The sequence below is a fragment of the Carassius carassius genome, chromosome 1 (genome assembly GCF_963082965.1).
Source record: "Carassius carassius chromosome 1, fCarCar2.1, whole genome shotgun sequence".
NCBI classification, from domain to species: domain Eukaryota; kingdom Metazoa; phylum Chordata; class Actinopteri; order Cypriniformes; family Cyprinidae; genus Carassius; species Carassius carassius.
This window is the reverse complement of record NC_081755.1, coordinates 20,920,423-20,946,097: the sequence shown is the minus strand read 5'-3', so window position 1 is coordinate 20,946,097 and position 25,675 is coordinate 20,920,423. Positions and strand designations below refer to the sequence as shown.

The 25,675-nt window shown below is 39.0% G+C and overlaps 1 protein-coding gene across 1 annotated transcript in view; it reads left to right on the top strand.

Moving 5' to 3' along the window:
* The window catches only part of LOC132141425 (brain-specific angiogenesis inhibitor 1-associated protein 2-like protein 1), a 68,382-nt gene that overhangs the window by 23,604 nt on the left and 19,103 nt on the right, over positions 1–25,675 (top strand). Inside the window, exons 4-6 of the mRNA XM_059550925.1 lie at positions 4,861–4,922; positions 7,761–7,832; positions 11,619–11,753. Of these exons, the coding sequence (XP_059406908.1) occupies positions 4,861–4,922; positions 7,761–7,832; positions 11,619–11,753 (269 nt within the window). The remainder of the gene's footprint in view (positions 1–4,860; positions 4,923–7,760; positions 7,833–11,618; positions 11,754–25,675) is intronic.

Here is a 25,675-nt window from a genome sequence, read left to right as displayed (position 1 = left end):
CAAGCTTGTTAGTGTTTTCAGATCATCGTCGGTGGCGCTTCTGCAGTGAGGAGTAAGCACGTGCAAATAAATACGAATAAATGCACTTACTCGACCGCTGATGTTTGAATAGAGAAACTTAGACTATGGCCATTTGGGATTACTATTAGGGAATTTCACTGTTATATTTACAAGTTTTGATAATAGACAGAGAGAGTGCAAAAGTCTTTGGTATTCACAACATATATATATAAGAAATAGCTATGAGCTTCAGCAACTAGCTCCCCATCTAAGAGGGCTTTTATTGTCAGTGGGAACATTGTTTCATGCCACAGAGCTTCTCTTAAAACCACAGACAGCTGACAGACTTGTGTTCTTAGCTAAAAAAAAAAATTGACAGAATGCACTTTTTGTACTTGTTTTGCACTATTTCAGTTACATATAGGCACTTTAACTGCTCAAATTAGCTGTTCAATCTAAATGGTTTTTGTTGTTTGTTTTTTTAATGGGCAAAAGAAAATCATGTTTTTTTTTTATATTTAAATGCAAATGTAAACACATCGAGATATATATCGAATATCGTAAAAAATGTGACTATCGAGATTCATGGGCTAGAAGTAGTTATTACGATAAAATATAGACCAGATTCAGTGCCCAAGCCAGGCCTTTGCTTCAACCTCAAATTGCATGTTTTCTTTATTAAAGAACAGTACTAACAGTATTTGAGTAAGCAATAAAATCACAGAGAACAGTTTACAGCAGTCGACTGCATGTACTGTACTTCCTGAACACTGGGCCAGTAATCGTCTAGAGACGTGGCTCCGGATAGGATGGTTTACACTTTGCTTGGCCTAATCTTTCTTTTATGGCATTGCCGTAGGCACACATAAACAAACTCACATGTCTCTAGTGGAGCTGATAAGGCATCCGGGTCAGAGAGCAGATAAAGTTAAAGTGGGTCAGCTGAGGCAGAGGGAACCCACACCTGCTGCTCTCAGGTGGCCTTGTGACTCATGTGACTCTGGGCCGTGGCTGACTTCATGTTCTGGATCTCTGCCCCCGCCCCGCCCTTCATCTCAGTCACATAGCCCCGGAGAAAAATAAAAAGTCAAGGTTGAGACCAAGTTTCACAACACTGTCTGTTTAGCACTACATGTTCCTATACAAGGCTGAAGCTGCAGCTTTTGGTGGCGACCGCTGACGTCAGTATGGTCCATTAATCAGTTAGAGAGGTTGACCACTGGGTTATCTTGTAGGTTTTTTGTGTTTGATGTGTTTTATTAGATTACATTAAATAAACATTAAAGGAGTTTAGAAATGCACATCCATATCAGTAATTTTGGCAATACAACATGCTATGTGTCCTTTAATGTTATACTCCAGTACCTATTAGACTCTAGGGGTGGGAATCACAAGAGGCCTCACGATACGATACTTGTGTCACGATACAATATTATTGCGATTTTAAATATATTGTGATATAACAGTTAGGGCTGTCGCGATAACCGCAATATTGTAATACCGCGCTATTGACAAGCAAACCGCAGAGGAAAGATAGCAACCGCAGAAACCGCGGCAACCACAGTGTTCAGTTTTTTTTTTTTTTTTTTTTTTTTTTTTTGAGGCTGTGGCCTTATTGTTTTTTTTTCAATTTGTCACTGTGCATTCAATGTTATATACATTAATGATACAATATAGTTACGACTGTAATTTTCTCGCGAGTCCGTTGTAGCTTTATGGTGCTTCGTTTGTTTTGAATAGGCCGGCTGAAACGATGGGAGACGCTCGATCTCGTCCCAAAACCTAATGTCACGTCGCCAGTTTGGGAACATTTTGGCTTTCAACCCAATGAAAAGGATGAGCCAGCGAATATAGATGAGCCGATATGCAAAATGTGCTGCAAAAAAGGTTCCTGTGACGCAGCAATAGCCTTCATCTAATTTGAGGTCATCGGGACATTCTAAAACGCTTAACGTGGTTTAATGTAGGCTACCAATACAGTGATATTAACATACCAAACTCACTAAACATCATATTAATAAAGTATATTATCTACAAAAAATCAGATGATCCCTGAATATGAATTCAACGCGTTTAATAACACGTTAAGCCTTTTCCTCCCATAGAAAACCGTTATAAGAAAGCGCTTAATGTGGCTCAATGACAATGATTTTTAAAAACCAAACTCACTAAACATTATACTAATAAAATAGTATACGATGTACAAAAAACAAAACAAAAAAACAGATAATCCCTGAATATGAATGCAAGTCGTTTAATAACACGTTAAGCATTATGATGGTTTTCTATGAGAGGAAAAGGCCTAACGTGTTATTAAACGCATTGAATTCATATTCAGGGATCATCTGATTTTTTGTAGAAAAATATATACTTTATTAATATGATGTTTAGTGAGTTTGGTATGTTAATATCACTGTATTGGTAGCCTACATTAAACCACGTTAAGCGTTTTAGAATGTCCCGATGACCTCAAATTAGATGAAGGCTATTGCCGCGTCACAGGAACCTTTTTTGCAGCACATTTTGCAGCACATCTTTCCTCTGCATTCATATTCAGGGTTCATCTGATTTTTTTTATAGATAGTATACTTAATTAGTATGATTTTTAGTGCGTTTGGTCTGTTAATATCACTGTCTTAGTAAGCCATGTTAAGCGTTTTAGAGTGTCCCCTTTCATCCAGCGCAGCTGCCCCCTCAAGCATCAGGTCGCGGAGCAACATCAAAAAGAACAGCTGAGACCGGCCGACAGTTAGGAGTAGCTGAAGCCTTTGCGAAATCTGTAAAATACAGCCGTGAAAGTAACAGGCATACCTGCTGAAGTCACGGAAAAACCTCCGCGTCAGTGCCCATACCCAAGAGAGCGTGAGCAGATAACGAGCTCACACACGCTATCTGCTTGAGGAGTGCATCGACTCCAGCGTGAATCCACTGTCCTGGTGGGCCAGTGGTGGCGCGATAATCAGTCTAAATTTCTGCTGCTGTCCAAAGTCGCACGCAAATACGTGTAATACATGTTAGAACTCTTTGATTTCTTAAAAAAAAATGTATTGGAAAACGCATGTTCTCGTTGCTGTTTGGCATTTAACAATAAACAAAAATGTTTTAAAACGTGTCTCTCTGTCAGTTAAAAAAGCAACAATATATGCTACATAACTCAACGATAGAGCTTTGTATGCAGCAAAATCAGGATAAATTAGGTATGTATACAAAAAAAAAAACGGCGGTAATACCGCATATCACGCTATTGAGCCACCCATAATAACCGCAGGGGTAATTTCTTAACCGCGACAGCCCTAATAACAGTGCAACTTGAACTTGTACAAAAGAATTGTGCAGACCCTTCAGCAGTTGGGGTATTTGAAAGTAAATTACTGTTCAATTTAAATTAAATTAAATATGTAGTATTACATCTAGGGATGCACCGAAAATTCTGGGCCGAAACCGAAAATTCTGGATGCACTTGGCTGAAAACCCGAAAATGCTTTGTAATGATTATTATTTTATTAAATAATATTAACTAATTTTGTAAGACTTTTTAAATGTTAACAAAAAAAAAAATAATAATAATAATAATAATAAAATAACCACACTTTGACTGAAAGTAACACAATAAAACTGGACAGAATTTATAATAATATTGATAACACTTTACAATAAGGTTCATTAGTTAACTACTGTTAACAAACTAAGAATGAACAATAGTTCTTCAACATTTATTAATCTTAGTTCATGTTAATTTCAACATTTACTAATTCATTATTAAAATCAACAGTTGTGCTAGTTAACATTTACCAGCATTGCCAAGTACAGCTGAACTTTTTTTATGGATATTAGATATTTAATTATACATGCTTAACATTATTTTTGCATTTAAATGTAATCTTTGTCAAATCTGCTATTTGCCCTCTTGCAGGGCTTGAAATTGTGACCATTTTGATCACATATGCTCCCGAAATGTAGTCTGTGTGACACCAAAATACATTTGGGAGCATTTGATTTGAGAATAATCGAGTCCTGGGATTTAGGAATCTATATAGTTTCTTAAAAATGAGAATCGATTAAAATCCAGAGATCAATATTTTTACCCAGCCCTAGTATGCACAGCATAATCCAAAGTTCTCCATTTGTTTTGTGAAGACTGATCATTTTACAAACTATAACTATTTATTTTGCTGTGAATTTAAGTTCTATCAGCTGCATTCTCTTTTAAAGTTACAATGTTTTTGCCTTTCCATTTGCTGACATTAGTTTAAAGGAAAACACAACCGTTTTTCCATACTCCGCTATGTTCCGCTAAGTTGGTCCGCTAAGTTGATAACTGAGGCGTTTTCCTTTAACATGGCAGAGGAAGTCCGAGAGATTGCATTATTGTTTCTATGGAAAACACTCGTTTTTTTTCTTCTTCCATATCTCCATGCATCAGTCTCTAGGGCAGGGATAAAATCTCTTCCCAGACGTCAGAGAGAATTAACTTGAGCAAGAATTCGCTGTCTGTCCCTCCTTCTCTCTGTCCAGCAATCAAATGCAATTCTTAAGGATGTTTGGAAATTGCCTCTCAAATAAGTGTTGAATAAGTGTGTGGTGGGCGGATCCTTTATATAAAGTGCTCTGATTTATGCCGTAGGATTTGCATTTTAATCCCCATTTGATTACAGCGGGTAGGAGCATGCTGGGAGAAATATCCATGCACAGTGTGTTTTAATTACAGTAGCCACTCTGAGGGAGGACTGTTCTTGGAAAGCAAGGCCGTGGGGGTTTATTGAACAGGGGAATTCTGTAAATTATTAGATTAAAAACAATGGACGTGTTAATAGCCTTTGTATTGGTGTGAGAGGCTGATAGTGTTTTCTCTGTCCTTAGGGGTCGTCCTGATGGAGATCTCAGACGTCCATCGGAAAGTCAACATAGAACTGGAGGAAAACGTAAGTTTGTCTTTTTCTCAGTGTGTTTGTTTTTTGCTGTAAACACATTCTTAGGCTGTCCGAAAGCACATTTAAACACACCCAAGCAAGAGATGGCCATCTGCAATTTAATCGCATTTCAAACATCCCATTTCCCACAAACATTATGGACTCTCCCATTGATGACAGGCAGTCTTATTAGTGTAAACAACAGGAAAGGGTAGAGGAATACAGGGGACACATCTACTGCGTGTTAGATTGTAGTGTTTTTATCAGAGCAGGTTTGAACATGCCTGTTGATGCACCTGATCCCAGCGCCACATGATGACATGGCCGTTCCTGTTGGTGCGGCTGCTGATCTGTGAATCAAAAACAGGACACCCAACAGAAGACTGGTCGTGTTTAAACAGCTTCAGTCAAATCTGATATCATTTTCACAAACCTGATAACCTGTCAGCCTTCCTGATGTGATACCAATACCATTCTTAACAATTATTTATTTATTTATTTTCTGGACAATAGCCAATGTAATTGCCAATATTGTGAATCTATACTAGTTTGACAACAGTAAGGTCTAAAACAAAAACTAACATATGTCGATTTTAGTACACTAGCATCATTTTAAGTAGTTGATCTATATAGTTTGACTTACAGGGATAGTTTGCCCAAAAATTAAATTTGTTATCATTTACTCACCCGTTCCAAACCCAAAGCCTTTGTATATAAACCCAAAAACTTTTGTTCAAGTTTGTAACACAAAAAATACATTTTTATTAGTGGTGGGCATAGATTATTTTTTTAAATCTAGATTAATCTCACTGTGATCTTGAAATTAATCTAGATTATTCTAGATTATTCTAGATTGAAATTAATCTAGGTTATATAAAATATCAAGGTGAAAGTCATCATAGCTCGCGTAGTATAGACCCAGCTCCCAACCCAACTTTGAGAATAGATTAATGGCAATATTTTTTTTATCACCCGATAAGAGTCTCCCGTTAACGCAGCACGTTTACGCCGATAACGGTCCACCACTAATTTTTATTAATCTCTCATTTTTGTCCATCCACGGCAACTGTAATTTACAAGTTAAAAAAGTATTCTATATGAATTGTGAATTGGCACAAACAGAATAAGGGTTGAATGAACATATCAGTCAGGGTGACTGCAAAAATTATAATAATCTGTCACCTACTCACCATCATGTCATTGTAAACCTTCTTCCATGAGAAAAGAAAGGATACATTTTGAATAATTTGCTGGTCATTCATCAATCAAAGGTTTCAAAAGTTTAGCTTTCAAAAAGGATGTCAGTGCACCATAAATGTGTTATAAAAGCAGTCTATCCAGTGCGATTTTTCAGAACATTCAAAAACAGGGCAATGGAAAGCAGATAAATATTTTTTTAAATAAATATAAATGCTGTGACTTTGAAAGAGCTTTTACAAAGTGAGCCTTCTAATAAAGATATATAGTCAAGTTGGTAACGTTGCTATTTTTCGTAACATTCAGACATCTGTGCCATTGTCCCTAATGTTAATTCAAGTAGCTGCTCTAAACAAGTTTATAAAATCGTAACTTTTTTTTTTTTGTTACATAGTATTTTAATCATTTATTTTCTGACATTTCAACATTTATTTAGCATAAATTTTTAACTCTTGATAAGAAAAAGGCTAGCTGAGACATTTGTTTGTATATGACAAATGTAAACCACTACTGCATTCAGTACACTGCACACTATAAGCAAGTTACGTAACAAAACTAAACTTATTATAGACAAGACCTTTTATACTTTATCTAGTCTAGTCAGCTTCTTTGATTTTGACAAGTCCAGAAGTCTGTGCAGTGAGCACTGAACCTCAGAACTCAAACTGTTGTGTGAAACTGTAAATCTACAGTGACAGCTTCAGTGATTATAACGGGATGGGTGCGTTCTGATAATATTGCACTGCTGCTTTGTGCATAATTTATTCAAAATTTGAATGTTTTGTTTTCATGCTTCAAATAGCACATCTGCTGTCATGTTCAACCAAGAAAGAGACATTTTTAAGACACTTTTTTCCATCCCATATTGATTGACGGCAAAATCAAAATCGGCTCTGAACATTGGCTGTTTTCATACTAATGTCCTGCAGCACAGATAGTCCAATACTGATGGTTGTGCAGATTTCCTGATTATCTCCAGAAAGATTATTCATTATTAGGGCTGAAATGATACATCAGCGGTTGGATTATGTGATTAATCAAAGCCCTTTCACACTATGACATTTACAGGTGCATTTCTACTATGCTAGCCTACATTGTACCCAGAACCTAAAAATACTCCTGTATATCCATGAAATGATGAAACCAGAATGTCTTCTTGAATATAAGGCAGACACATCTGAAACACAACAGTGATTCCACATTTAATGGCTGCAGCAAGTGAAGCATTTTTCTGAATGAAGGCGTATTAACGTAGACGTGTCAGGAAGTGTAGGCAAACGATGGGAGTGTGTGATCTCACTTAAAAGGGAGCAAAACCAATTCAGTGGGGGAGAGGGGTAGGTGGGTGCACTTCTAACCAAGATGATGAGGTGTTGATGTAAGCGTTCTCGCCTCTCGTGCGTTAGGTTGATGTGTTAGTGTGTGTTGGTGTGTGGGTATCCCTCTGTTTGTCTATGACTCATCTCCTCTAGAAGCATTTTAGCTTATACAACAACTGTAAACAGTCAGTCGCCACGTTTTCTGTGCTTGTGTGTGTGTTTTGTCAGTCTAGGCCTCTCACCAGCACATTTTCACACCAAAACATTATCATTCACTTTGTGGGGTTTGTATCTTTTTATTTTCTTCATTTTCTTTCTCTCTGTGTCTCTACAGTTCAGACTGTTTCATCGGGAGGTTATTGCAGAGTTGGAGAGGAAAACTGACATGGATGTGAAATACATGACGGTGAGCTTCTGTATGTTCATTATTGATGGGAAAGCTGCTTATTGGGAGGATACTACATAACAAAAACTACATCAAAGATAATTTAAGAGGGTAAAGTAGTAATCATTTTGGATCTCAATTGCAAGTTGCAACATAAGTACTAAACTTGAACAGATACACTCTTCCGTTTAAAAGTTTGTGGTCAGTATTAGTGATTGACCGATATGTGTTTTTCTATAACCGATACCGATGTTTAGGGGTCAGGGTCAGCCAATGGCCAACATGTGCTGCCGATTTTTATGGCTGATATCTTGAAGTTTTCCCCTTCATTAGCAGGCTAAAATGTCAGACTAATAATAAGTGTATGCACAGCATTCCTAAACTTAACATCATCATTTATTGAACACTGACTTGAACTAACTCTCGAATCCCTGCACAGTATTAAAATAAAATATTTATCTAAAGTTACCCAAACAAATCAACAAACTGACCAAGTATTAAATATATAAAATGAAAAAAAAAGTCAATAATTTCCATAAGTTTTGGCAGAAAACTTTATCACGCAGAATTTTTCAAGTTTGTTGGAACATAAATATAAACTTAAATCTACATTTAAATAAAATAAATACAACTTTATAAATAAAAATTTATTAAACTGAAAAATATATATAAAAAAAAATATTAAAAGAAATAATAATAGTAGTGCTGCAAACACACTAGCAACATTTGTTTGGTATTGACAAAGACATTTGTAATGTTACAAATGATTTCTATTTCAGAGAAATAGAAACCTGAAAAAAAATTATATTCAGCTGTTTTCAACAACATCAATAATAATAATAATAATAAGTGTTTTTGGAGCAGCAAATCAGTTATATTATAAATATTAGAATGATTTCTGAAGGATTATGTCACTGGAGTAATGATAAAAATTCAGCTTTGAAATCACAGCAATAAATGACATTTTAAAAGATATTCAAATAAAGTTATTTTAAATAGTAAAAAATCTTTCAAAATGTTACTGTTTTTGCTGTACTTTGGATCAAATACAAGCAGGCTTGATGAGCAGAAGATACTAGTCAAAAATGTTTGACTGGTAGTGTATATTGTGAATAAAGTTGTTTATCCAAAAATAAAACATCTTATCACTTACCTTTATTTTGTTTCTTATCCATATTATATACTTAAGAAAGGAGATGTTAGGCAGAATGAGCTGTCATTCAGTTATCTCATTTTGTGTGTCAAATATATTTATTTGTATAAATTAATTGTATAAAAATTGTAATTACATATTATTTCCCAAAGCTGAAGTGATTAGACCATCTTTTATTTATTTGTTATGTATAACAGTATTTTAACTAATTGCAAGAGCTGAATAATCAATCAAATTCTACTGATTAATCAGTGAAATAATCAATGATTAATCGTTCTAATAATTGTTAGATTAATCGACTATCAAAATAATCGTTTTTTGCAGCCCTATTCTGCTGTGGCTTAATCGATAATGGTTTTGTTGGCAAAACTTTGGATAAACAGACAATATTGTTTAAAATATATTTCTATTAACAACTTATTTACTGAACTGTCATGTAAGACCACATTTGCACTCATGCTAAAAAATACTGATGTGATGTAGCTCCTGCTGCTCCTGTGATTGCTTATTTTGATATAAATATGAGAGAAAAAAAATACAGGGGCTTTTTTTGTGCCCCAATATCTTGTATTTTAGGGCATAACTGCATTGATGGAGTTGTTGCCCTGCATCATATTTGCCAATAGTCTACTATGAAATGTAAGAAAATGTACAGGTCTGAGGTTGGGGCCAGTGCGTTAGAAACCACTAATTACCACCAGGGATGGAAATGAACTTTTTTGTCCACCGGCCACTGTGTCTGGTGGATTTCAAAATCTACCAGCCACTCAATGTTTTTACCAGCCACCTTCTTGTTTTTAACCGACAATGTGTAACTACATGTGAAAATTAATTCTACAAGATCTACAATACTTAAGCAGTTTATTTAATCTGACATTTTCTCTTTCAGTGATGCTCAAAAATGCTGTTTAGGCAGCTTACTAGGTGTTGAAACAGCCGACTCTTGCTGAAGCAGCTCATTTTCTCAGCTCCGCAGCCCAACCGGATGATACACTGCACTTTTTTTAATGCACACAAACATTTTTGCGATATTCTAAACAGTTTTCGTACGCATTAATAATGTTGTATTTAATTCCAAAGGAAAGGATTCACCAGTATAAGTGTATTTTTATTGTGTGTGGTTGAGGGAACACGTGGGGAAAAGTCCCCTGTTCAACACTGTATCACTGAAAAAAATCTTGGCTTGCAAACTTTTACACCGTCGACAATGAACGCACGGCATTTTTAATACATTGTTTTTACGCGTCTCGTCACGCCAGAGCTGTCAAACATGTGTAGCGATACAATCTTGTTTCTACAAACAAAAATGAACAGCGGAACAACTTACTAGCCACAGAGCTAACTTCTGAAAAAGTACTTGAAGACTGGAAATAAAATGCATCCCCCGGACAGCAGTTATTAGACACGCGACCGATAATACTGTTTGTTAGTTTGCTTATTATGCCGTTAAAAACAATAAGATAAACACAAACTGTCCATATAATCTAAAATGTTGCAGAATGCTGGAGGAAAATGAACTTACCGGGGTTTGGTAGAGACGTGACAGTATGCAGAAACTTGTGAGCGATAACAAATCCAACTCTTCACGCGATCTTGTATATCATGAGCGCGTGCTATAAAACGTACTGTAAATAACCAACAAATATATCACTCCGCCGGCGGCACTAACTTCATCTGCAAACACTGTACTGGGAACAACGCCGCCGTTTAGAGCCCGGTTTACACCGCCTTTCTCCACGAAGCTGCTTCGGAGGATATTACACTTTATTGCATATTGTACACACTATAGGGATGAAAATTAACTTTTTTGTCCACTGGCCGGGTGAAACGGTATACTATTTTTATTTACCCGCCACGGTGGCCGGTAGGTGAAGCGAGTGCTAATTTCCATCCCTGATTACCACTAATTAAGCTAACTACATCAAAATTCTACTGAAAGGAAAAATACCATTTTAATTTATTAAGATAAAAAAGGATGTCAAACTTAAACTGATACATTTATATTAATTAAAAACATTTTTTTTTTCATTTATACAAACTAAAGTGGTAAACAGCAATATTATCTTTCTTTCTGTTTGTTTGTTTGTTTGTTGTTAACAAATCATGTGAAATGCCGTGCAAGGTCTTTGAGGAACACTGGTTCGTGGTAACGAATTTGTGAATTGTTACTTTGGTTCTGGCCTCATTTGCAAAAATGAATCAAACTTCCCAGTGCTAGAGAGACGCAGGGAGCATATTTGCATTTGATTGTTATTTTCATTCTCAGTTGTAAGGCTGTGTGTGCATTACAAGGTGACCTAAAAAACAACAGTGATCTATAGCGTAATGTCACACTACAGTGCTGCTAGTTAACACAGCTGCTAACAGGAAAAGCTTGATTATTTTGAAAACGACAACTGTCACACCACTGAAATATTTAGTTGTGTCATTACTTCGTTTTCAATGCTGGTGTCCGTATATGATTCCTTACAGACTGGGAAATGTGCCTAAAATGGCATTATCTTCAGAGATGGGAGGTGAAACTCAGACGCATGTCACACTATTTGTTTCCTGTCTACATATAGCACAGACGTCAGTGCAACACATTTCTGCACTGATACACTGTGCATGTATGGACACGACTCTGTCAATGATCGAATACTGTCTGTCCACAGGCCACGTTTAAGAGATATCAGACCGAACACAAGATAAAGCAGGACTCACTGGAGAGATCGCAGTCAGACCTGAAGAAACTCAAAAGGAAAAGTCAAGGAAAGAATGCTTCGAAGTATGAGAGTAAAGAGAATGAGGTACGTGGGTTTGTGCCACATAAACTGTACTGTAACTTCACATGCTAATGTTTTTATTAACAGTTAAAAAATGATTATATTTATAATAGGAAACTTTGAAACTAACTAGAAAACTAACACTGAAAGTGGGTGAAGATAAAAATCTTTGTCATTATTATTATTTTTTTATTTGTTATTACAAAATGAGAATAAAGATCCATCCATCCATCTTCTACCGCTTATCCGGGGCCGGGTCGCGGGGGCAGCAGTCTAAGCAGAGAACCCCAGACTTCCCTCTCCCTAGACACTTCCTCCAGCTCTTCTGGGGGGACACCGAGGCGTTCCCAGGCCAGCCGGGAGACATAGTCTCTCCAGCGTGTCCTAGGTCTCCCCCGGGGTCTCCTCCCAGTGGGATGTGCCCGGAACACCTTCCCGGGAAGGCGTCCAGGAGGCATCCGGAACAGATGCCCGAGCCACCTCAGCTGACCCCTCTCGATGTGGAGGAGCAGCGGCTCTACTCTGAGCTCCTCCCGGGTGACTGAGCTTCTCACCCTATCTCTAAGGGATCGCCCAGCCACCCTGCGGAGAAAGCACATTTCGGCCGCCTGTATCCGGGATCTTGTCCTTTCGGTCATGACCCAAAGCTCATGACCATAGGTGAGAGTAGGAACGTAGATTGACCGGTAAATCGAGAGCTTCGCCTTGCGGCTCAGCTCTTTCTTCACCACGACAGACCGGTACATCGACCGCATTACTGCAGAAGCTGCACCGATCCGTCTGTCAATCTCCCGTTCCATCCTTCCCTCACTCGTGAACAAGACCCCAAGATACTTAAACTCCTCCACTTGAGGCAGGAACTCTCCACCAACCTGAAGTGGGCAAGCCACCCTTTTCCGACTGAGGACCATGGCCTCGGATTTGGAGGTGCTGATTCTCATCCCAGCCGCTTCACACTCGGCTGCAAACCGTCCCAGACAACATCATCCGCAAAGAGCAGAGACGAAATCGTGTTGTCACCAAACCTGACCCCCTCCGGCCCCTGGCTGCGCCTAGAAATTCTGTCCATAAAAATCATGAACAGAACCGGCGACAAAGGGCAGCCCTGCCGGAGTCCAACACGCACCGGGAACAAGTCTGACTTACAGCTGGCAATACGAACCAAGCTCCTGCTCCGTTCGTACAGGGACCGGATAGCCCTTATCAAAGGGCCCCGGACCCCATACTCCCGGAGAACCCTCCACAGGCCGCCGCGAGGGACACAGTCGAATGCCTTCTCCAAATCCACAAAGCACATGTGGACTGGTTGGGCATACTCCCATGAACCCTCCAGCACCCTGTAGAGGGTATAGAGCTGGTCCAGTGTTCCACGGCCTGGACGAAAACCACACTGTTCCTCCTGAATCCTGAGGTTCTACTATCGGCCGGATTCTCCTCTCCAGTACCCTGGCATAGACTTTCCCAGGGAGGCTGAGAAGTGTGATCCCCCTGTAGTTGGAACACACCCTCCGGTCCCCCTTCTTAAAAAGAGGGACCACCACCCCGGTCTGCCATCCCAGAGGCACCGTCCCCGACTGCCACGCGATGCTGCAGAGGCGTGTCAGCCAAGACAGCCCCACAACATCCAGAGACTTGAGGTACTCAGGGCGGATCTCATCCACCCCCGGTGCCTTGCCACCGAGGAGTTTCTTGACTACCTCGGTGACTTCAGCTTGGGTTATGGACGAGTCCACATCTGAGCCCTCAGCCTCTGCTTCCTCAATGGAAGACGTGACAGCGGGATTGAGGAGATCCTCGAAGTATTCCTTCCACCGTCCAACGACATCCCCAGTTGAGGTCAACAGCTCCCCACCTCTACTGTAAACAGCGTTGGTAGGGCACTGCTTCCCTCTCCTGAGGCGCCGGACGGTTTGCCAGAATCTCTTCGAGGCTGACCGATAGTCCTTCTCCATGGCCTCACCGAACTCCTCCCAGGCCCGAGTTTTTGCCTCCACAACCACCCGGGCTGTAGTCCGCTTGGCCTGCCGGTACCTGTCAGCTGCCTCTGGAGTCCCACAAGCCAACCAGGCCCGATAGGACTCCTTCTTCAGCTTGACGGCATCCCTTACTTCCGGTGTCCACCACCGGGTTCGGGGATTGCCGCCTCGACAGGCACCGGAAACCTTACGGCCACAGCTCCGAGCGGCCGCTTCGACAATGGAGGTGGAGAACATGGTCCACTCGGACTCAATATCTCCAGCCTCCCTCGGGATCCGGTCGAAGCTCTGCCGGAGGTGGGAGTTGAAGATCTCTCTGACAGGAGACTCGGCCAAACGTTCCCAGCAGACCCTCACAGTACGTTTGGGTCTGCCGAGTCTGTCCAGCTTCCTCCCCCGCCATCGGATCCAACTCACCACCAGGTGGTGATCGGTTGACAGCTCCGCCCCTCTCTTCACCCGAGTGTCCAAGACATACGGCCGGAGGTCGGATGAAACGACCACAAAGTCAATCATCGACCTACGGCCTAGGGTGTCCTGGTGCCACGTGTACTGATGGACACCCTTATGCTTGAACATGGTGTTCGTTATGGACAAGCTGTAACTAGCACAGAAGTCCAATAACTGAACACCGCTCGGGTTCAGATCAGGGGGGCCGTTCCTCCCAATCACGCCCCTCCAGGTGTCACTGTCGTTGCCCACGTGGGCGTTGAAGTCCCCCAGTAAAACGACGGAGTCCCCAGTCGAAGCACTTTCCAGCACCCCTCCCAGAGACTCCAAGAAGGCTGGGTACTCTGCATTGCCGTTCGGCCCGTAGGCACAAACGACAGTGAGAGACCTATCCCCGACCCGAAGGCGCAGGGAAGCGACCCTCTCGTTCACCGGGGTAAACTCCAACACATGGCAGCTGAGCTGGGGGGCTATAAGCAAACCCACACCAGCCCGCCGCCTCTCACCTTGGGCAACTCCAGAGTGGTGAAGAGTCCATCCTCTCTCGAGGAGTGTGGTACCAGAGCCCAAGCTGTGCGTAGAGGTGAGTCCGACTATCGCTAGTCGGAACCTCTCTACCTCACGCACAATCTCGGGCTCCTTCCCCGCCAGTGAGGTGACGTTCCACGTCCCTAGAGCTAGTTTCCGTGTCCAGGGATCGGGCTGTCGAGGCCCCCGCCTTCGACTGCCACCCGATTGTCTAAGCACTGGCCCCTTACGGTCCCTCCTGTAGGTGGTGAGCCCACGGGAAGGCGGCCCCACGTCGCTCCTTCGGGCTGAGCCCGGCCGGACCCCGTGGGGGGAGGCCCGGCCACCAGGCGCTCGCATACGAGCCCCAACCCCGGGCCTGGCTCCAGGGTGGGGCCCCGGCTGCGCCATACCGGGCGACGTCACGGTCCTTTGATTGTTCCTTCTCATAAGGGGTTTTGAACCGCTCTTAGTCTGACCCGTCGCCTAGGACCTGTTTGCCTTGGGAGACCCTACCAGGGGCATATAGCCCCGGACAACATAGCTCCTAGGGTCATTCGGGTACTCAAACCCCTCCACCACGTTAAGGTGGCAGTTCAAGGAGGGGAGAATAAAGATGTATGTTACAAATAATAAATATAACAATAATGTAACAAAACAGGCAGTGCTTTATTTTTTAGGTACAGTAGGTGTATTTAGCAGGAGTATTCATGAAATTGAATGAACAAATATAAAAATAAAACACTATAGGTACGGCTGCACAATTAATCGAACTTGATTAATCGCGATTGTATTGCACAGTTTGTCAGTAAAGCCAGTTCTGTGATTTAGTAGTAAATCTCCTTCACCTGCTTTCAGGTGGAGCAGCATTTTCTACACAGAGCTGTAGTTCTCTGACAAGCTATGCAAAATCGCATTCGTAATCACAGACGATATAATCGTAAGATTATAAAAGCTGTGACAGCTGTTTGTGTATCTTCTCAGTGAACTACAGCTCTGTGTAGTAAATTCTGCTCCATCTGAAAGTACGTGAAAATAACACATTTAATAACATGTCTTTACTCCAAACTCCCTTTATAACATCATTCAATAGTTCACGCTTACATATAATTAGCTGAGGTATGGAATGCGTATTTGGCGTGCTGTCCGGGGAAGGGCTCCGAGCTCGGGAATGGCCCGAACCTAGAGTACCCCCCCTTCCCCGTCTATTTATAAAGTGAACTTGAAGTGAGGAGATGGGGTGGAGGAGGGATGCTGATAAACCGTCAATGGATAGAGGTAAGTCAGCGATATTTATACTATGGGATTGATTACTTGATTATGGTCCACCTGTGTTGGTTAGGCTAAGTATCTGACGCGCTCCTCCCGAATCTTATTAATAAAATTACATTTCGAGTGTTTGAAATAAATCCTTCTGTGAGATGTGTATTCTAGGGATGCACCGAATATTCGGCCACCGAAAATTTTCGGCCACCGAAAATGGCATTTTCGGTTTTCGGCCGATAGACTTTTATCACCGAAACAACACGGCCGAAATGTTGTGATGACGCAAACAGAAACCGCGACCTGCACGTGCACCTGCATAGCGCAGACCACGAGCTCCCCGCGACATTCACTTCACACCAGTGAGAACATTCTCTCTCTTCTTATTCCTTTATTTGCAGCACTAAAGCGTCTCCTAACAAAGAGATTGAGACGGACCACGAAGTGAAAACAAAGAAAAGTAGAGTCTGTTAGCACACGTCTCACTGAGATCTTTTCGGATCTTCTGCACTTCATCGCAAATGTGCTTGATCCGCGTTATAAAGACCATTACTTGGATGCGGAAATAAGGCCGCGTGCACGAGAAATGATCCAGGCCGCGCTGGGTGCGGAGAACCCGCGTGGAGACGGAGAAGCACCAAGCGCAGGAGACTGAGATCAGAGCGCAGAAAAAAAGAATTGTGTCTGCACCAGATGAGGGGCATGCACCCTCGTTGTCTGATATGTACAGTGGAATTCTGCAAGAAAGTAATAATAATACGTTGGCTATTTTGTTCTTAGGCTACTATATATGTGACATTATATATATATATATATATATATATATACACACACACACACACACACACATACATAATATCAGATTGTAGCCGTTTTTCTGCTAGATTTTCTGCTAGATTTCTGCTTTAATTTGATAAAAATGTTTTTTATGCCCTGGCCCTATTTAAATACACTCTCTCAAATATTTCTCAAATGTCAGGCAGATGACAAGCTCAACTGCTCAACAGCTAGATGGTTATCTGTCTGAAGTCCCCATCCCCAGAAGTGATAACAGTCTTGCCTACTGGAGAAGTAATGCACTTTCTAGTCCTACAGAGAACAATTTCAAATGCACTTCACCTAAATGCACTTTGTTTTTATGAGAGAACAGTTCATTTTAAAACCTTTCTGCAGGCCAGTAGGTCTGTACATTATTATTTAATATACACATGAGTGGGATACATTTTTAGTTTGAATTTTATTTTAATACTGTGCATTGTTGCAATGTGCTCAATAAATATTTGCATAATTTGTAATTATGTATTTTTATGTTTTTTTTATGTTTTTTTAATAATTTATCTAATTGTAATTATCTTTGAAACTTTAATATTAATTTATGCAATTGCAATGTCTTAATTTTAGTAAAGTTAGTACACGGTCATAGCAATAAATGCAATGGTACTAATAATTGGCATAATTTCTTTCGGTGTTTCGGTTTCGGTTTTCGGCCTTGGTTTTCTCTTTTTCGGTTTTCGGTTTCGGCCAAGAATTTTCATTTCGGTGCATCCCTAGTGTATTCTTAAACAGAATTATTAAGGCACACAGTATTTCATTGTATTCTAAGCAGTGATAAAGCCCATGTCGATTAGCATCTGATGTTAGTGAACTTAAAAACTTGCAACAAAAAGGTTTGTCAAAATAATGGAATCTGTGCATTAGGCCTTTTTAAGGGCTGCACGATTAATCTGTTTTTAGTGTCAAAATGGCTTGGTTTGCAGTAAATGCTGCTCTACAGACTTCATCTCTGCATCTGCTCTGAGTTTGGCTTGCATTAATGATCAACTTGATCCAACAGTCTTAATTTATTTATACTGAGAAGCACTTATGAACAGAAGAGACGCTTTAAGGAGGACTTCCTGCTGTTTTCCTTCAAAATGAAAGTTCAATGATTCAAGATTTGAAATTGAAGAAATTAATATTAATATTTTTAATATTAGTATTGTAATTTTCTAGTTGTAATTAGGGTTGTGACGGTGAGGAAATTTTCCCACCGGTAAGTCAACTTGTGACAACACCGGTAAAACCGGTTCCCTCTTTTCCTCGCTTTCCTTCGCTTTTAAATTGCTTGTAAAAGTGACGTGCACATTTTGCTTTCACTTTCAAATAGCAGAAATTCAGCGTAAAGCAATTGTTCGTTTTTAGATTGTTTGAATTTTCCCTCCTTTCCTCACTTTTAAACAGCTTAAAAGTGCCATGCGCATTTTAGTTTTAACTTTTGTATTAGCGGCAGTTCAGCGTCAATTGCTTGACTACAACATCGAAATACAATGTCAAACTCACTTTAGCCTATTTAGAAAACATAGAACATTTATTAACAAAACAAATAAAAATACACCATGCCATAGGGCAGGCTAAGCCTAATATAAAATAACAAATAACTTAGTTTAAATAGCCTATTTCCAGTTTTGTATACCTAAGTATTAGGGTTGTGCCGATAGGCAACAGTATTGTGTATCGAAGATAGTCAGAGATATTGACGATAGCAGTCGACACCATATTAGGCTCATTCTCCTATTAATGTATTAAATTATAATTATAATAATAATAACTATTATTATTTTTACTGTTATTAGATGGCCTTTTATAATTTGGCTCTCAAACTGCCCAGCTATTTCACTTTCTCACACACACACACGCATGAAAACACACACACACGTTTGTTATTGTGAAAAGTGGGTACATCTCATAGGCGTAATGGTTTTTATACTGTAGAAACTGTATATTCTATCACCCTTCACCAACCTTACACCTAACCCTAACCCTCACAGGAAACTTTGTGTATTTTTAGGTTCTCAAAAAAACTCATTCTGTATGATTTATAAGCGTTTTGAAAAATGGGGACATGGGTTATGTCCTCATAAGTCACCCTCTCCTTGTAATACCTGTGTCATACCCATGTCATTATACAGAGTTGTGTCCTGATATGTCACAAAAACAAGAGCACACACACACACACACACACGCGCGCGCGCGCGCGCACATGCAAAAGGGGATGAGCATGTAACCGGTGAATGAGTCTCCAGTCGCACATTGTCTGCAAATATAAGGGATTTCATTGCACTTTAACAAGCAGTCTGAAAGGACTATATATGTGCAATATGTTAAACAAGCCCTCACTAAATGAGTTTTATGGCACATTTATGTTAGAACGCATCTCATTCTTGTTTCTGTGGCGGTGCGTCGGTCTCGTCATGAGGCGCGCGGTCCGGAGCGCTGTATGACTAAAGCCTCTGTTTATACTTCCCGATATGGACTGCTAGGTAGGCGCGACGTAAAAAATCATCATCGCAGAGTGTGCGCGGAGGCTCTGAGTGGACGACTGCGTGCCTACTATTTTTGGCTGTATTAAGACAGCCAGATGTGCAATAATTCTGGGCAATTGTTTGTTCACATGTTTGTTGCAGAGCGTACCATCAGCATACGCTTTCGGAAGTATAAAAGGAAGAAGTCCGCACTGTCCGTGTGCACGTCCAGATCGGAAAATATAACAGGCTTAATGCATCAGTTCAATTGAACTATTGAATACTTTATATTTAAAGTTTTCTTTTATGTCCAATGTTAGTGTTAAACTGTTGGACTTGAAATCTTGAAATCTACTATTGATTTTCACTCTTGACAATTAGACTGATAACTTCCGTGCGCAGATGCGGCAAATTAGTCACAGGACACGCGATATGACAATTGCATCAGACTATATATGAACAAGCTATTTTAAATAGAGTATTTTTGTATTTAACCCTCTGGAGTCTAAGGGTATTTTTGGGGCCTGGAGAAGTTTTGTCATGCCCTGACATTTGTGCTTTTTTCAGTTTCTTATAAATATCTAAATGGGTAAAGTCTAATCTCACTGTAATCAGCACAAACTGGGCTATAATAATATAAGAAATGCATGTATGTACATGATTGTGTTTTTGAGAAAAAAAATATTATGCGTGGTTAGTGAAAAACTAAAAATGTTAAAACACTTGAATAAGGCAAAAAAACACATAAAGAACAATGGTTCCCGGGATTTTTGAGAACTGGAGCTTGTAGCCTAGAATTTTTCTTTCTAAATGATGTGAAAATCATCTTGTTTACTCACTCACAGAGAACAATATATTGATTTAAATTTTCTAAGACACTTTTTGTTGGTAAGAGTCATATGCGAGTAGGCGTCAACTACCATGAATATCATTGTGATTTACACCTGAGAAGACAAAGGCCTGCATAATGAGCTGCATAATGAGCTGCATAATGAGCCATTCAGTCATCTGTGCCACTGAGAGGAAGGAGTTACAAGAAAGAATGTAAGAACAAAATAAATCTATATAATTTTATGTTTGTAGTTTATTTAGAATATATTTAATTATCCCACAACATAATTTAATATCCACTTGGGGGTGCAGTTAAACAGTTTATTAGAAACAATCAAAGCTGACTTTCAAACAAATTGTTTGGCATCCTTACTCCAGTCACACAATCCTTCAGAATCCTTTTAACAATCTTATTTTCTACAAAAAAAAACATTTATTGTTATTATTATTATCATTATTATTAATGTTGAAAAGAGCTGAGAATATTTTTCTGGGTTTTTAGGGGGAATAAATTGAAAGAAAAGCATGTTTTTACATTTGTGACAGTTATCTATTTGTTACATTTATATTATTTACATCAAGCTTTTGAATGGTATAGTATTGTATATTGTTATTGAAACTTCATAATGTTTCACTTGATTACTATACATTTAGTCAGGAATTATAGTTTGGAAAAAGTATTTGGAAAAAGTCTAACTAGTAAAATGTTTACACGTTATGTATAAACTAGTACAAGTATATAAATCAATAAAAAGAGACTTACTCATGTTTATGATCTCAGCTGAATAAAGTGCTGCATTCTTTTTTTCTGAGGAAATCCATTTCTCAAATCCTCAACCACATGACATCTTTTTGGGGTGAATTATGTCTTATTCCTCTCATCGCGAAGCAAACAGTAAAATAAACACTTGAAGAACAGGCTCGCTGCTTTTTCTTCTGTTATGGGCGTATTCAAGCCGCGCGTTTCAGTTTGAATCTGAATAGCGCGTTCAGCGCGGGGGCGTGGTCACATTAGATATAATGAAGGGAGACTTGAAAAACAGACATCGCGTTGTTTTCATATGGATTACTTTATCACAGAATATCTGTTTTCGGCGGCACTTGTTTAGTTTAAAAATAGACATGTCAAGCTTTCTATAGATATCTCCCCCATGTATTTTCGTTGAGTATTCACGGAGTTACAGTTCATTTTAATGACTTGTTTGTAAATGAAGATAAGCGCAGACAAAGGCTGCAGACAGCACACCTTGTTTGTTATCTTTATTTTATAAGTGCACAAAGTTTTGTTGTTATTATGTCTGTATCCAAAAAAAAGTAGACCCTTTACAGATTCGATTGATGTATTGCTCTTATCTGTACGATTAAAACTGAAAGTGTAATTTAAGGTCTTTTCGGGGTTATCAGGAGAAAATGACTCAAAACGCGTATCCGCGTTAATCGACTCGAAAGGGTTAAAGTTAGTTTATCAGTATGTTTGAAAGTATATTTTTTCGATTACTGGTGATTCCATAGGCTCTCTCTCATGCACCTGCACGGTTTAAAACACCAAATAGTTATGCTATGACAAGAACAAAGAGTATCTCTCTTGCTCGACCCACTCACGTTAATATCGTGAATCGTCGATCTCACAGGCTGACGATATGACGATTTGAAAAATGACCATATCACCCAACACTGCTAAGTATACATGTATAGTATAAAACCAAATACAGTAAATAAGGAATGTAGAACGTTTGTTAGCAAAATGAGTAAGAAAGCTTGGAGGCACAGGATGCACCTTGATGTCAAATAAAATAAATGACACAAAGTTTAAATAAAGTAAAAATCAGCAAACAATATGGAACCAATTAAATAAGAAACAAATATAAAAAAAAAATCCAAAATCACCTTAGATAAATGGCAAAAGTTAATAGGCTTTTCAAAATCCAAAATATTGCCAAACAGGTGCTTTTGCATTTCGTTTCGAAACTAAATGATCCGCCATTGTCTTGTCTGCTCTTCTTGTCAGTCAGCTCTCCTCACTGGAGAAATTAAATCTGATCCATGATGCGACTGTCATTCGGCATGCTGCATTGAGCAGCCACCTTCAGTTTTTAATTGTAGTGTCTGTTCTTTTACTTAACTAAATTATTTTTTATTATTATAAAAAATCAAACCGACGGTGGGGGTCGGTGTCGCGATGGGCAAGTGACGTGCCCGGTGTTGCGGATTAACACCAGTATCACAGTCTATCATGGCAAGCATAGTTGTTATGTAAAGCAAAATTATAATTTTCTTACATTTATTTTTTTAAGTGAAATTTTAAAGGTGTTATTTCTTTTCATTTAGTAATTTTTATATTTGTATTTAATAATAATCATAAATTAATAAGTTACTATTAGTAGTTTTAGTAGTAGTAGTAGTATTTTATAGCCAGATTGTTTAAAATCACAAAAATATTAGTTAATATTTCTTTGTATATTCAATAGTGTACTTATGATCGAGCATCATAAAATATTGGTATCATATCAGCACTTTGTGAAATGTGGTACTGACCAATCAGGATGCAGGAACTATTCGCTTTATGCTAAAGATTGGAATTGTAGCAATGTTCTGTAAATCCACCCTAGCATATAGTTGAATATCTATCACTGAACATTATCAGATGCAGGCTTGTGTTCATATGCAACATGTACATAAAGGAATAGTCATTGTCTTGTAATACTGAATGAAACACAAACACAAGCACCTCCATAAATATTCTTCTGTTGTGGTGGATCCATCTCTGTATAAATAAAGTCCGCCAGCAAACAACTGTGCATGAAATCCGACCCTAATCTTGTGATCCGAAATGACTGGCGCGTTTATTCATCATAACCATCTCATGGTTATGACTCTCTGCATACAGGCTGTTCATCAGGCTAGCCTGCGGCGATTAATTGCTTTTCTCTGTGTGTTTGCACCTTGATGGCTAATGTCTCACCTCACCATGGAATTAACTGACTGATTACTCTCTCTCTCACGATGGATGGAGGGGTCAGTCACAGCGACGTCTGCGATAAGAGACATACCTCTTGCGTTTGTTCCTGACAGCACATCATTGACATCCTGACGTTTCACCGCTCCCGTGTTCCTCGTAATCAGTCTCTGCTGATCTCAACAAGCTTTCAGTGTCATTTCACACTAAATAAACTCTTCCTTTAATCAAAGAAAGGTTGAAGGGCTTTTTGATAGTGTAGTTTTACTGGTTTGTGTTGTCTGTTTTTAATTGCATTGAATTTGACAGAAAAGTGAAAGAAGTGTTTATTAGAAATGTTTATTTTATACAATACTGAAAGATTTGAATAGTTTGAAGGAGTTGTAAGCTGTTTAAAATGTTCACCTATGCTGTTTATTAACTTATATTCATTTTGAAAAAATTTTGTAACTCTTGATAAATTCAGTGCTTCTTCGCTCAAATGTATTTCTTAATTGTGTGTATATATATATATATATATATATATATATATATATATATATATATATATATATATATATATATATATATATATATATATATATATATATATATATATATATATATATATATATATAATAATTATTATTATATACAGGTCCTTCTCAAAAAATTAGCATATTGTGATAAAGTTCATTATTTTCCATAATGTAATGATAAAAATTAAACTTTCATATATTTTAGATTCATTGCACACCAACTGAAATATTTCAGGTCTTTTATTGTTTTAATACTGATGATTTTGGCATACAGCTCACGAAAACCCAAAATTCCTATCTCAAAAAATTAGCATATCATGAAAAGGTTCTCTAAACAAGCTATTAACCTAATCATCTGAATCAACTAATTAACTCTAAACACCTGCAAAAGATTCCTGAGGCTTTTAAAAACTCCCAGCCTGGTTCATTACTCAAAACCGCAATGAAGAAGGCCATCATTGACAAGACACAGAAAGAACACAGGCCATCAAGACACAGAAAGAAATTTCTGAACGTACAGGCTGTTCCCAGAGTGCTGTATCAAGGCACCTCAGTGGGAAGTCTGTGGGAAGGAAAAAGTGTGGCAAAAAACACTGCACAACGAGAAGAGGTGGCCGGACCCTGAGGAAGATTGTGGAGAAGGACCGATTCCAGACCTTGGGGGACCTGCGGAAGCAGTGGACTGAGTCTGGAGTAGAAACATCCAGAGCCACCATGCACCGGTGTGTGCAGGAAATGGGCTACAGGTGCCGCATTCCCCAGGTCAAGCCACTTTTGAACCAGAAACAGCGGCAGAAGTGCCTGACCTGGGCTACAGAGAAGCAGCACTGGACTTTTGGACAATTTTTGCATGTCATTCGGAAATCAAAGTCCAGTGTCAAGTACCCACAGTCAGTGATGGTTTGGGGTGCCATGTCAGCTGCTGGTGTTGGTCCACTGTGTTTTATCAAGGGCAGGGTCAATGCAGCTAGCTATCAGGAGATTTTGGAGCACTTCATGCTTCCATCTACTGAAAAGCTTTATGGAGATGAAGATTTCGTTTTTCAGCATGACCTGGCACCTGCTCACAGTGCCAAAACCACTGGTAAATGGTTTACTGACCATGGTATTACTGTGCTCAATTGGCCTGCCAACATTCCTGACCTGAACCCCATAGAGAATCTGTGGGATATTGTGAAGAGAAAGTTGAGATACGCAAGACCCAACACTCTGAATGAGCTTAAGGCCGCTATCGAAGCATCCTGGGCCTCCATAACACCTCAGCAGTGCCACAGGCTGATTGCCTCCATGCCACGCCGCATTGAAGCAGTCATTTCTGCAAAAGGATTCCCGACCAAGTATTGAGTGCATAACTAAACATAATTATTTGAAGGTTGACTTTTTTTGTATTAAAAACACTTTTCTTTTATTGGTCGGATGAAATATGCTAATTTTTTTGAGACAGACATTTTGGCTTTTCATGAGCTGTATGCCAAAATCATCAGTATTAAAACAATAAAAGACCTGAAGTATTTCAGTTGGTGTGCAATGAATCTAAAATATATATGAAAGTTTAATTTGTATCATTACATTATGGAAAATAATGAACTTTATCACAATATGCTAATTTTTTGAGAAGGACCTGTATATATATTTTTTTGAATCATTTATTATTTAAATAATCGTAAAAGTTTCCAAAAAACAAATATCAACAAACAAATTGTTTCCAACATTGATAAGAGATCAGCATTGTTTGAATGGTTATTGAAGACTGGAGTAATGGCTGATGAAAATTCAGATTTGCATCACAGAAATAAATTGCTTTAAGTAAATTAAACTAGAAAACCATTCTTTTTAAATAGAAATAATATTTCACAATATTACAGTTTTTTTCTGTATTTCTGATCAAATAAATACAGCCTTGATGAGTTTAAGAAACCTCTTTAAAAAAAAAAAAAGATCAATCTTACTGATCTCAAACTTTTGAACAGCAGTGTATATAAATAAATACACATAAAAATCTTACAGACCCCAATCTTCTGAACAGGCAAGCTTGCCAATATTTTTATGTTGGCTACATGTTTTTATGCTTGTTAGAGTATCATGTTCATTTGGCAACATGCTCATATCAGACTGTATTGGAATCGGTTGTAAGGTGTCTTGCTGGTAAAATCATTCACAGATG